This window comes from Hippocampus zosterae, chromosome 2 (genome assembly GCF_025434085.1).
Source record: "Hippocampus zosterae strain Florida chromosome 2, ASM2543408v3, whole genome shotgun sequence".
NCBI classification, from domain to species: domain Eukaryota; kingdom Metazoa; phylum Chordata; class Actinopteri; order Syngnathiformes; family Syngnathidae; genus Hippocampus; species Hippocampus zosterae.
This window is the reverse complement of record NC_067452.1, coordinates 26,704,183-26,717,723: the sequence shown is the minus strand read 5'-3', so window position 1 is coordinate 26,717,723 and position 13,541 is coordinate 26,704,183. Positions and strand designations below refer to the sequence as shown.

The 13,541-nt window shown below is 42.4% G+C and overlaps 2 protein-coding genes across 5 annotated transcripts in view; one reads left to right on the top strand and one right to left on the bottom strand.

Annotated features, from left to right (window-relative positions):
* The first annotated feature begins 424 nt into the window (after positions 1-424).
* On the top strand, positions 425-6,630 carry LOC127595904 (protein-L-isoaspartate O-methyltransferase domain-containing protein 2). Its single transcript, XM_052057891.1, has 7 exons — positions 425-806; positions 2,088-2,248; positions 2,333-2,483; positions 3,698-3,800; positions 3,971-4,142; positions 5,382-5,505; positions 6,092-6,630. The coding sequence occupies exons 2-7, from the start codon at positions 2,093-2,095 to the stop codon at positions 6,616-6,618; spliced, it is 1,233 nt and encodes a 410-aa protein (XP_051913851.1). The 5' UTR covers positions 425-806; positions 2,088-2,092; the 3' UTR covers positions 6,619-6,630.
* Positions 6,631-7,568: 938 nt separating this feature from the next.
* Positions 7,569-13,541, bottom strand: part of LOC127595894 (kinesin-like protein KIF3B) — a 6,371-nt gene continuing 398 nt past the window's right edge. For 3 of the 4 annotated variants that reach the window (XM_052057848.1, XM_052057846.1, XM_052057847.1), the window contains exons 2-9: positions 11,706-13,207; positions 11,344-11,445; positions 10,908-11,030; positions 10,437-10,555; positions 9,917-10,033; positions 9,561-9,666; positions 9,000-9,205; positions 7,569-8,903 (exon numbers count right to left, since the gene is read on the bottom strand). In XM_052057848.1, the coding sequence (XP_051913808.1) occupies positions 8,798-8,903; positions 9,000-9,205; positions 9,561-9,666; positions 9,917-10,033; positions 10,437-10,555; positions 10,908-11,030; positions 11,344-11,445; positions 11,706-13,103 (2,277 nt within the window). In that variant the 5' untranslated portion in view covers positions 13,104-13,207 and the 3' untranslated portion in view covers positions 7,569-8,797. Of the gene's footprint in view, positions 8,904-8,999; positions 9,206-9,560; positions 9,667-9,916; positions 10,034-10,436; positions 10,556-10,907; positions 11,031-11,343; positions 11,446-11,705; positions 13,208-13,520 lie in introns of all 4 variants that reach the window. The other variant, XM_052057849.1, reaches the window with a different exon arrangement.

Here is a 13,541-nt window from a genome sequence, read left to right as displayed (position 1 = left end):
CCAATTGTCTTCGGGCAATAGGCGGGGGACACCCTGAACCGGTTGCCAGTCAATCGCAGAGCACACAGAGGTGAACAACCATTCGCACTCACAATCACACTTTGAGACCCTCGTGAGGATAAAAAGATTAGAAGAGAGTGAGAGAGACAGACAGAGAGAGAGAAAAACGTTGCATTTGCTTCGGTGTGGTCAATGGACAGCAGACAGCATGACCACTCCATCGAACTTTCATCTAATCGATCATTTGCAGTGCCGTTTAAAAGCAGTACGAAGCATCAGTGTGTCAATGTGCATTTCTGATTGATATCTGTATGTTATTTTGGATTTGGTTAAAAAAGGCGGGGATAGAGTAAAAACGTGTTTCCGTCAAGTGAGCAGCCTTCCGATGATTGGTTGTGGTCAATGTCACGTGACTATCGATTTCCAGTTACCCTTCATCTGAACAAAATTTGGAGAGACAGACGTGGTATGCACTCGTCAGTGTGATGTTGATAAACTTAGTCACGAAAAGAAGAAGACAAGGGAACGTGCAGAAATGACGTGTGCGACTTTCCAAGGCTGTTGAAGCAACATTTCTTGGCTCAGACCGCAAAGTTTGAGAACGTTTGCTTGCAAGACTGGCTCGCATCACCGCGTGGCGTACCGCTTTGGCTGGTGTCTTTGCGTGCTTACGTCTGACGTCAGAACGTCAGCTGGCCCAATGTTTACATCCAGCAGTGGTGTGTTTTTGACTGGATCGGCGAACAACAAGAGGCTGGCCATTGACGAGATCACAAACAGGAAGGCTCCATCAGCGGCCCACTGAGGTACGTATGTCCTCGTTTGTAATCAGTTAACTGGATCTTTTCAGTCCCTATTATGTTCCACTTTCATGCGAAGTCGACGACGACGCTGGATTGTTTTGACTTTCTCGCCGGAGCATAGTCAGGTTTAATTATTTGGTCTGCTGGTGGTGGTTACGGCGATCCTGGATGTGAATATTCATTCCCAATCTAGCACCTGAGTGACGTACGTTTTTAGCTAAAGTGGTGCATAAATGCTGTGAATTGGAACTAGATTAAACGTCTGCATTTCGATAATAATAAAGACATCGTCCTGCAAATGGACGCGAAAGGTACTGTACCGAATCGTCTATCAATTGCTTTTTTAGTCAGAGCTTTGTGAGAAGCGCTCCACTACAGTATTAGCTTAATAACCAAAATGTGCTGCCAAGAGAGGAATTGGTCACAGCGCCGCTCCGTGGCCTCTCTTTAATATCCAACGATCCTCTTGTTTGACGGAGGTAACTTATCAAGGCCAGATTTTATATGCGGGTGGCAGTGTCTCACGATCCGTGGAACCAAACGGTGCAATTCACATTCTTTTTTGTTCTTTTATGGCTTTGTGGTCAGCCTGTGCTCCCTGTGATGTTTTTGTCCTGTTGCCCTGAGCTCTACTGTTGTTTTTAACACCGCTCGGAAGCACAAAGGCTGCATTCATTCACACCTACCTATGCTGCCAAAAGCAGGATTTCAACCCCAAGCGCCCCCCAAACCTGTATTAAAGGCGCAAACTTACTGTAAGGTAAGAAAACACACATGGGAACACTGTTTGCAGCCAAAATTGTTGATATGGCTGCCCTCCAGAATGAAGGGCTTCATGCTCCAAGCAGACCAGGAGATATAAAATTATTTGAAGGATATAGAGGGCGGTATCTGGCCTGCAGTCCTTTAATATTAACTCACTTCCTTGAAACACTTTCTTCTATATTTCCCTCTTGATGATGATGTTTGTTGTCATTTGCATGGGAGTCATAGAGGTTGACGCTCAAGATAAGCAAGATTGCATTTTTTGTAAGTTTGTTTTACCCCGCTGCTTAGGATTTTATGAACTGAACAGCAAAGTTAAATACATGGTAACAAAAGACATAAAGCCAAACAAGCTAATTTGCCAAAGGATCATTAAGTTTCTATAATGGCAGTTTCAGGCATAACTCGTGCTTTTGTCCTATAATGTATTTCCATAATAGCCCCAAAGAAAAAAAATCCTAGATTCACACAATGGACTCACTGTAAATTATAGTATGTTTTTGTTTCTCTTTGTTTCAGGCATCATGGGTGGAGCTGTGAGTGCAGGAGAGGACAATGATGACTTGATTGACAACCTCAAGGAGGCTTACTATATCCGCTCAGACCTGGTGGAGCGGGCTTTTCGTGCCATTGACCGCGCCGACTATTACCTCGATGAATATAGGGAGAACGCCTATAAGGTGAGCATAGTATAAAAATATAATAAATTGACCTGGGTTGGAGTTTCAAGAACGCTCACCTGCTTCGTTTTTGTTGATATTTAGGACTTGGCTTGGCGTCATGGAAACATTCACCTATCAGCTCCGTGTATCTACTCTGAGGTGATGGAGGCTTTGGACCTTCACCCTCGTATCTCCTTCCTAAACCTCGGCAGTGGGACAGGCTATCTGAGTACCATGGTGGGCCTTATACTCGGTAGGTGATTGAAATAAATGTGCGTGACCCTAATAAAGCTCATGTGGTGAAATACACCATTATCATCATGTGAATTAGGCAGCATGATAAACACAGTTTGACTATTTTGAACGTAGAAAGACGTAACTAATACGGTGGAACCTGTAGTTATGAACGTCCTTTCTTACAAACAATTTGAGTTATGCACAATTTTTTTGTAGAATATGTACCTCTATTTACGTACTAAGTTTCACCTTTGCACAATACATTGACCTAATCACAGATGCCAGAGCCAGACGCGTTTTATGAATGAATGCAGAAGTAGGGACCACATTGACGTGTCGAATTTTTGCCAACTATGGAAATAAAGCACTCAACAACAGTCCGAATGGCCCCTCAGAAGAAACTTCTCAAGGGATTATTCAAAATCGCTAGTCATCGATAAGCAGGCAGATCTGTGATCTTCTCGCGTTGTGTAACCAGGTGTTGCATCACGCAAGGCGAGGAGGCACTGGTATGCAAACTTTGTTGGTTTCCTCTTTTACTTGACTGACTGAATCACTTGTTAGTGATTGCGTAAGCAAGACAGTGAAAAAAAAATTGAAAATGATCAAAAGACATTTGTGACAAATTTATCTTTTAAATGACAATGCGATTTTATGATTTTTGTTTTAGCAGAAAAAGACAGGTTTCCCTGGATCGGTAGGCCAAAATCAACCGGTGAATTAGAAAAGAAACATACGTAATTGGAAAAAAAAAACTTGCCTCAGCATTTCCTCATGTGATTATGAAAGAAGACGCTCAGTGATCTAGCTGTAGTTGTCGCCCTTTCCCCGTTGATAGTTAAAGTTAAAAAATATGATAACTATTTATTGTTTATTAACTTTTATTGTTTATTAACTTTAAATTGAAAGTGTTTTATTTCATGATAATAGGGTATTTCACTTATTTTTAAGTTGCCTTCCACACGCTGGTTAAAAACAAAATGACTATGTTGAACTTAATTTTCGGGCTGGCACAGATTAATTGCATTTCCATTCATTTCAATGGTAAACATTACCTCAATTGCTGAACACTCTAGTTTACAAATGGACTCACTGAACCAATTAGTTTGTAACTTCAGGGTCCACAGGATTTATTCCAAGGGAGTCATTCAGTCGTGCTATGTTGGGGTAGGCATAGTAATTAATTAATTGACTGAATATTAGGGGTGTCCCGATCCAACTTTTTCACAGGACCATTCGGAGTGAATCATGGGATTGAGTTACATGCTGATGTAATTGAGTACGCCTACCAGAAGCTTGATTCCTTCATCAAAACCAGTGACAGTTTTGACAAGTGAGTATCAAAATGGTTTTGTCACATTGTCTAGTTTTTAAATTGCACGGAAAAGCAATTAGCACGACATGGGACTCTGATTCCGAATCTGAATAGCAGGAAGCTTTGGCCAAATCCCCACTCAAGGGTGAGGGGTTACTATTCATTGCTGTTACTTGGCCTCCAAACAGATTTGAGTTCTGCGAGCCATCTTTTGTGGTGGGCAACTGTCTGGAGATCCCTCCGGAGAGCCGTCAGTATGACAGAGTGTACTGTGGGGCCGGGGTGCAGAAGGATCACGAGAAATACATGAAGAACCTAATTAAGGTTGGGGGCATCCTCGTCATGCCACTTGAGGAAAAGGTTCGTCTGCCCGCAAATCACCTCAGAAAGCACAGTGATGTACAAACAGTCCCCTCTGAAAGTATTGTAAAAGCAAGGTCAAATCATTTGCTTTTGTTGCATGCTGAGGACATTTGGCTTTCAGATCAAAAGGGGAATATCAGACACAAGATCCCAAGTCCAGCTTTTATTTCCGTCATCAATTCCTGTGAAGAGCCTTGGCCGACCTGTTTGATATCTGTTGCACAGTGTTTCGAGTTTGTTTGTTTATTTGAACATAAAACATATACAGTAATTATTTGACAGAAATAAGGTAGATAAAAAAGTAAAAAGAAAGAAATCAGTCTTCATTCAACACAGTTATTATGTTCAAGGGAGTAGAAAGAAGTAAAAAACTTATCTAGTCCTACCCCGTTATGTGTTTATATCTACTAAATCATTTTTATATCAATCAGAAAAGAAAAAAGTAAGAAGAAAGAAGTCTCCATTAAGGCTCATACTTTACCCGTAACCGTGATATTTTTACAACTTTTGGTTCGGGCTACAGTGCACCAGTAGCCCAAGCAGGACATTCCAAATTGTTGTATTGGCTTTGCCCGGTGTTTGTGCCAGCAGTGATTTTTGTCCCCCCCATTCTCTCAGTTTCTAAAATGGTTTGCTTTTCTCCCACACACAGCTCTCTGGCCTTCACGTTTGCTTGACAGCAAAATGCCATTTACACAGATAAAACGCAAAAGCCAAAACTAACCACTATCTAATGTTGAAACCAGGGTTGCCCAACCTCGGTCCTCGAGGGCCCGTATCCGCCTTGTTTTAAATGTCTCCCTCCTGCAACACAGCTGGTTCAAATGATTAGGGAGATATGTAAAACATGCTGGGTTGGAACCCTCGGGAACCGGGGTTGGGCACCAATGTTTGAGGCAATCACACTCAAAGGCAACACTTGAGCAACGACAAACGACCATCACGTCAATGTCCTAATACCGGTACTTCTGTTCATTTGAATTGTTGGTGGCTTCAAACAAAAGACAATGATGCTGTCCTGAGATGTTTAACCACACTTAGATATAAATGGCATGAAATAAAAGCTGGAATTCTGAACTTTTGTCAATTTTTTGGATCAACTTTTGTCAATTTTTTGGATCTGAAACGCAAATGCTTTCAGTATGCATAACAAAGGAATTGACCTTGCCGTTTCAATACTTTTGGATGGGACAGTGCGTGTATAGAAATTAATTCCGCCGACCGTATTTTCTGCAGTTGACCAAGATCACCCGTACAGGACCAAACACCTGGGAGACCAAAAAGATCATTTCTGTGTCTTTTGCTCCTCTCATACTTCCAAAACACAATGCAAACGGCAAACCCAAGACTGTCCCGTTGCGTAAGTCACTTTTTATCTTTTAAGCAACAGTGCATCAAAAAGTACATGGCAGTGAACCATTTTCATAGACCCAACTTGCTGCAGAAAAGCCAAAAGTCACTTTCTTATGCCTTGATGTCATATTTGCACCCCCTGTTTGTTTCCATCACCAATAACAAACTATTAACGTAAAAGTCTCTCATGCACCCTGTAATCTGATAACATGTGAAGCTGTCCACTGAAGTAACCGCTGTCCCTGAAAGGGTTCAAGTAGACTAAACACATTTTTGTACTTAAATATCAAACGATATTAAATGTCATTAAGTATTCAAAGTAAAAGTCCTTTTTTTTCAAATGGGCATTTAGAATTCTGATTCTTTTTCTTTCGTCTTTACTACCTTCCCTGGACTGTTATTTTATGACAGTATTTTAATGTTGCTGTCATTTTAGGTCATACCAGTGAAGGCAAGTATTGTCATGATTTTATGAGATCTGGACAGGTCTAAAAAGCAAAAAAAAAACCAAACCCAAAAAAATCAGCCCTACTTTAACTTACGTCTGTCCCTCCTTCCCCCTTCACTCTCGTTTCGTTGTTTCAATTTTCCAGCAAAGTACGAGGTCCGAACACTACAGGAGCTGGCTCGTTTCTGCATCCGCCACACGCTACAAATGACCACCGACGGAGGAGAAAGCCAATCCCGCAGCCGTGGCTCCTCGTTCAGCGTGGGCAGGGGTCTGGCTGTGGCCGGGCTCCACAAGTACGGCCCTCGCTTCAAGCGCCGCCGTGTGCATCGGCGCCGCTGCAACGCCCTCGTCCTGGCCACCCGTCAGGTGGTCGGCAGCGGTATGAGCCCCGCTCCTCTGGACAGCAACAATAACCAGGGAGGGAGAGTGGAGGACGAGGAGGCGGCGAGGCGAGAGACGAGCAGTCGGAGGGTCGCTCGTGGGGCAAGGGGCTTGATGGAGGAAGAGGAGATGGAGGAGGAAGAGGTTGAAGAGGAGCAGGAGGAAGAAAGGGAGACGGGAGAGCTGCTTCAAGTTCAGCCTGCTGTCAATGTGTTGCGAGAGAGGATCCTGGGCCTTCCGCTGCCTGAGCCTTTGAAGAGGTTCCTCTTGTACTACAGAAACAAGTGAGCAACAAAGCCAGCAGAGACTAAAGACCCCCCCCCCCCCTCCCCTGCCAACCTGTAGAAGGCAGGACAGCATGCCTGACGTCCTCTAGCCCTGCCTCATGGTGGACCAGGGGTCACCGACTTTTAGGAGACAGAGAGCTACTTTTAATTCATGGGCTTCACAGTTTCTTATATGCTTCTGGAATTGCTCATGTTACCTTCAATGATGATGGTTTCTTACAGTACTTATCAATGATGATTTGACAGTGATAAATATAAATGTGCAACACTATGAATCACTTCTACAGCATTCTTAGGATTTCACAATGTCCCATCAGTGGTGAGCCATTTTCTCAAGAGCCCTACGGGCTACTTTAAGGTTTGGGGGCTGAATGGTGCCCTCGGCCGTCATGTCTGGCGACCTCTGCTGTAGATTCGAGTACTCAACAGTCCCATCTTGTTTGATCGTCGTGCAGTTTGATGATTTGCTCCTGAATGTATGTCATTGTGTTAAACGGCTTTAAAAAAATAAAGGGAACACAAAAACAGAACAATATAACAGTGTTCCCTTTATTTTTTTGAGTATGAGATTTTTGTATGATGTATGAGGAAAGGTGTGGGTGGGTTTTTTTTTTGGGTGGGGGGGATTGAGCTGTATTACTGTCTGCTGTAATAAAGTGGATTATACTGAAGTAAACACTGTCGTTCTATTATTGGGGCCAGCAATAATTAAATTCTCAAACGCCTTCAAGCCCAGGGAAAAAATGTCCCAACAGTCATTGTGGCCCAGTGAATCAATTGTTGATGCAAAGTAAAAAGATGGCCAAAAAGCTTTGCTCTATTTCTCAGTTGATATTTTTTCGAATTGACTACCTATTTCTGACATTTGTGTGAATTCTAGGCAATAAGCAGAATATAAACACATTTATTGAATGCAGCGATGAGAACTGTATTCAAATCACCCAGACAATGTGTTCATTCTTCATTTTTATAACTCATTTTCATTGCCAACATTTTGAACAAATACACAAAAAAAGCTATGTCTTTTTAATACAATTTTAGTAAAGTGACATGTGAAGACTTGCAGCAAGCTAAACCATCAAAATGATTACATCTCTTCAATTTTATCCATCGGCTACATTACCATCTGTAGATAACAGTTCCACATGTTAATCTTACCACCTCTGTTGGAATGTCTGGAGGAATATTAAAGAGGGAAATGCTTAAAAGGGAAAAAGCAAGTATTCACAATTGAATGGCTTCTGATGTGCAGAAATTAAAATAGCAATTAAATAAAGTTTAGCTCATTAGTGTTCATTTTTTATTACATGCCAGCAAGCTGGAAAAAAGTCCTTTAAAAATGTGTAACATGATGAACATCCATATTTTGTAACATCTTAAAAGACCAAATGAATGTAGCCCAAACAGCCAAAGCAGACAACCTCAGATAGGTAAAGGGAAGGTTAATGTTGTTACCATAGCACCTGTTGGTGGGTGAGCCTTTCGGCAGCGAGTGAGCAAGAAAAAGGATGTGGCTTGGTTATAACAGCATCTAAACTGTTGATCTGCACGCCGTTATTCATGCCTCCTAAAGTGGCCTGAAGTAGGTCAACTTGTGAGACATCAACAGAGTGACAGCTTTTAGGCTCATCTATGTGCGTGGGAAGGACAAGCTCCAATTCGGTGTCGAAAGATCCCACAAAAGGAGCCGGAACACAAATGCTGAGGCGCATCACAGCTCGCTGTGGAGCTGTTGACCAGTTAGTGTCAAAAGTGCATTTTTCATCAGATGAACGGTTGGGTGAAGCGAGCGCTATGCTTTCAACTAGAAATTCATCACTTGCATCAGGACCACCTTCATGCAGACCGCGTTGCCTGACTGGCGCCAGTGGGCCCGTTCAGCAGGACAAATATCACTCATACTGTCGCACAATTTGACGTTTGTGAGTAGAACAGAACTAGTTGAAGGTTTGCTAAATATAGTCACAGATTAAAAGTACCTGACAGAAACAAGTAGTGGTTACATCTCATGGCATGTCATTTTTTTCCTGCAAAGCAGCATTAATCCTTATATTTTCTTGAGCCTTGAGCAGATTCCACGATAGTGTTGCCTTGGGCAAAATAAAAAGCATTCTTCTCTCTTCTTGGAGTCGTGCTCCAGATTGTGAAGGTGCTCAGAAGAGGTTGGCAGATTGCAGGTTTCACTTGGGCACCAGCCCACGGGATTGTGGGTAAATTGTGGATGCTGGATTGTGAACACTGAATGAAGAGGTCCAGGCGTTTGATTGTTTGCCCGTTCTTGGTCGACTGAATGACAAGAAGCCAGGACAATTCAATTCATGATATCTCAATGGGAACATATTGGAACGAACTGTAGTCAAAATGAGTATTTGCACAACTTACCCAGACTTTGGTTTCCTGAGGCTTCCACTGACACTGGCAAGTGGTGCAAAGCTACTATTAAATCCAGAGGCATCAACCTGAAGATCCTCTTCATTCCTCAGAGCGTCCTCCAGAGCCGCTGCCACCTTTGGGGCGATAACTGGCCGCTGATAATCTTTGGTGGTCCGAGATGGCATATCCATGCCTAGCAAAAGGATATTCTCAGCCTGGGGGATGCGAAAAACACAATTTTGTTACATATTTTATGCAAACTATGATGCATATACTATTTCAGAAACAAAAAAAATTAAGTGCAAAATTATTCTAAAATTACTGGGTAATGAATAAGGAACTGCAAATATTTTCCTATTGGCTCATACACTAATGTAGCACTCATACTTGAGGGTCAAGGTGAGACATTGGACTGCAGCTGTGTTCTGAATTGAGTCCAAAGAAATCATTCAAGAATAAAGCAGCATAGAAACGTGGTGTGAGGTTGTCAACACACAGATGAGATAGAAGGGGCCTGTCATAGAACTGATATTTCAAAGAGATAATTCTCACTTCAAGAAACAAACTTACTTTGTATCTCACGTCAGGGCTATCCTTCATGGCTATCCGAGCATGGTTACTGAGAGGCCGTCTGAACCCAATGGCAGACTGAGGCCTGTTCATCATCTGATGGTCACTGAACCCAAAACAAATATTAGGTTTTATATGTTTTAACACTCGACAGACATTTAATACATCCACCAGCCATAACATTATGTTCATTGAAAATGAAACTTCAAATTTGCTTCATGAACCAGTTGTATTTTTTTCACTCCTATAAATGGCACTGCTGGCTATATTATTCAAGTGGACAATAGAACAGGCTATCCATTTGGGCACAGTATCTATTATGGCGCGAATAAGAAATTAAGGACTAGGCAACTCACTCCTCGATATGTGTGATGGGCCTCATCTTCCAGTATTCATCCTCGTCATCGAAGAAAGCCCTGTTGACTATTTTGTTCTTCTCTTCTAATGGAATGAAATTTTCAATGATAAGATGCCTGAAAAACAAAACGATTAGACAAAGACAATGACAAAGTTGAAGTCATGGCGAATATAAGAGACCAAAGCAAAAAGGTCAGCTGAGATGACATTACCATCCTGATTGTGTGTGTGTGCGCGCGTGTGTGTGTTTAAATCACACCGAGATCATCCATCGATTATCTAACCTGAGATTCTTGATGTGGTAGTGGTCAACAATAATCAAGAACTGTCCACTAACTAACTCATGAGTTAGTCAGGACATTTTATGTCTGTACACGTTTATGATGCATATTCGATGATGTTGGTTTTGAGCGAGTGTTTGAAAACAAAACATTTTGTGTGTGGCAGACATACTGGTGACACGAAAAAGCATGCCATCTTTTCAGTTTGACTCAGTAGTGTAACGTCTAGACTGCGTACTTGAGTTTAAGGTCTCGAGTGAGCTCATTCTGGGTCTGTTCCAGCTCCTGGCGCTCATTGATGTGCGCTTCCTGGATGTCATGGATTTCTGCCTTCACTGCCTGTAGTTTGGCAAACAACTAGAACGAAAGCAGAGACACAGAGAAAGGATCAACTGGTGAACTCAAATAAAACAAATTGACTTTGGAGCAACCAATTGAACTTCCGCAGAAATAAACTTAAAACTGACTAGAAGAATACAGTACTAATGAAAGTTGAAGACTTTTGAATGGTGGTTATTATCCCGTTGGGTGAGCCATGACCTCCAGCCGAGATTTAAACTTGAGTCTTGAGATTTCACGGTATGCTTCATTTTTGTGTCTCTAAGCACAGAACTGAAGCGACTTGCCCAAAAAGCTCCAGTTTCCTTCTCAACTGTCTAATGACAAAGACGTTCTCAAATTTCCGTCTCACTAATTCTGTGGTTGCTACCTTTTTCAGTTTCTTTGTTTTGATGTCAACTTCCTGTTGCAAAGAACTGTAGGTCTCCTTCAGCTCCAGAGTCTCCTCATCTCGGCACTCCATTTGCTGTTGCATCTCTCGCTCTCGCCGTTTCTACAAAAACACAAACGCATCAAGAACACAGACTGGCCTATGCATGTCTTTTGTTAAAATACATGTTCCCAGGCAGGTCTTTGTTGGAGACATCACTTGTGTATTAAAAACCTTTAGCTCTGTCGTACAAGAGGAACAAGAGGAACCTATAGTGGATTCCAGGATGTGGTGCCTAATACAGTCAAACATGTCTGAGTGTTTTTCAGCATCTTGCCATTCTACAGTCGTTGCTTCCTGCAATTCTAACACCACTGATGAGTTTTTCTTGTTCCTTGGTGAAATTAGATTTACAACATCAACATAATGTTTATACCTGTTCAGCAATTTCCTGCCTTTTTAGCTCCAGCATCTTTTGCTGCTCATTGGTATGATCCACAATGTTCTTCCCCCCAACCAAGAGTTTACTTTCCATTGCCTGGAAAGATTGGAAAGGAGAAAAAAATAATCAACCAAAATCATATATTTCATGCAGTCATCATTACATTCTGGAATGGAATCGTAGAGGACCATTGAAATTTGACGGTCTTTTTATAGGAGAGTCTTCATTCTGAACGGCCAAATATTTGGGCACAATATTATCATTCATAGCATGAGCAAATGTGTCCAAATCTTGGACTCTTGACTAATTTATACCTGGTAATCGTTTGAATCAGTTCACCACAGACAGGCACTTACCCTGACTTTGGCTGACAACATGTCTCCTGCTTCCTGCTCTTTTTTTAGGTCTTCCATTTTCTTCTCCTTCTCCTTCAGGAGTTGAGCTTTCTCCTCAGCCACCAGGCTGTGATCCTCCATGATGGCTTTCCTCTCTTTCTCCAGTTTCTCCTGCTGCTCTCTCCAATAATCACCTTTGTTTCCCTCAGCATCATCATCGCCTTCGCTCTCTTCATCGCGACCATCACCACTGCTAAAATCACCCCTCCTCTTTTGCTTCCTCTTGTTTTTCTTCCCTGTACGCTTTTCCAGTTGCGCCTTCAGTCTCGCAATCTCCTCCTGAAACTTCCTGAGCAAAGCATCCTTGGGGTCCTCATTGACACGGGGCTTATTCTTAATGTTCTTTGCTCTGTTTGAGTAGCGTAGTGTTGTTAAAGTCTCTTCAACATTGTAAGAGGCTGGGCCAATATTGGCGACCATGACAGTGCGCGCATTACCTCCGAGAGAGTCCTGTAAAAGGCGGGTCAATTTAGAATCTCTGTAAGGGATGTGGCTGCTCCTGCCATCCACGAGAGCCGATATGACATTCCCTAAAGCAGAAAGTGACAGGTTGATTTTAGTAGCTTCTTTCAGCCTCTCTCCCTGAGCCCCAGTCTTGGTCTGTCTTTCGCTACCGGCTAGATCCACCAGATTGAGTTTGCCAACTCGGATGTGGTTCTCCCCATCCAGTCCCAATTCACTGCATTCGACAGTGATGACAAAGATGGCATGAGAACGGGAGCTGTGTTCGTTCATGTTGGTGGAGCCCACTGAGCGATTCTGATTGCCCACATTCATGACGTTTTCGATTTCCCGCACACTCTTGGTGACAAACGATGATAGGTCTTTCACATAAACACCAGTGTCCGGTCTCTCTCTCAACTCCAAACGTCGTGATTGGTCCTTGGAAAGTAAATCTCTGATTTCCTCTTGATAAATCTCCAGATATGATGCCCGCACCAAGTACTGTTGATTCTGAGATCTTGAAATGTGAGTGAAGATGTGGTCGAAAGAGTTGGGAATAACTCCTCTCCTCTCTGGGTCATTTCTTACACCCTCCATGGTGTATGTTTTTCCTGTGCCAGTTTGTCCATATGCAAAGATGGTTCCATTAAATCCTTGTAGAACTGAATCCACAAGGGGCCTAAAGGTTTCATCATATAAATCTAATTGCTTTGAATTGCAGTCATAGACTGAATCAAATGTGAAAACTTTGGGGAGCTCGCCAGCAGAAGCTTCCCGAGGATTCCTGACAATAATTTGCCCAAATTTGACATCAACAGACACCACACAATCATATGTGGCGGCCAGTTCTTTCTCATTCATAGGGCGACAACGGACCACTACTTTCACTGACTCAGAACTCTTGGTTTTGGACATGATGTTGACCAGAGGATTCCACACTCAGCTTGAAATGCAGTTCCCCCTGATTTTAAAGCAGGGAGTCAGGGAAATCCGACCAAAAGAACCATCCACATCAGAACCTATTGGCAAAAACAACAACAGATGTTAATGACCGACAATCAAGCAGGAAGCGTCTGTGTTGACATATTAGCCTACATTGCAGTTCGTCATAATAAGGGTGCTATTACAATGAAAAGAAGCATACTCATTCATATTGCTGCAACATTTTGAAAGCAATGACTGTGATCAACACGAATCAGGTGACTGCAGTATTTTAACAAAGCACTGATAATTAAAGGTGAAAAACATGGACCCCTTACTAAAGTTGGCCCATTAAAACGGTTAATGTTTTTGGCATTGAGAGAACTAGCACGGCATACAATTAGATCATACCTGTGCGGCATCTTATTATTA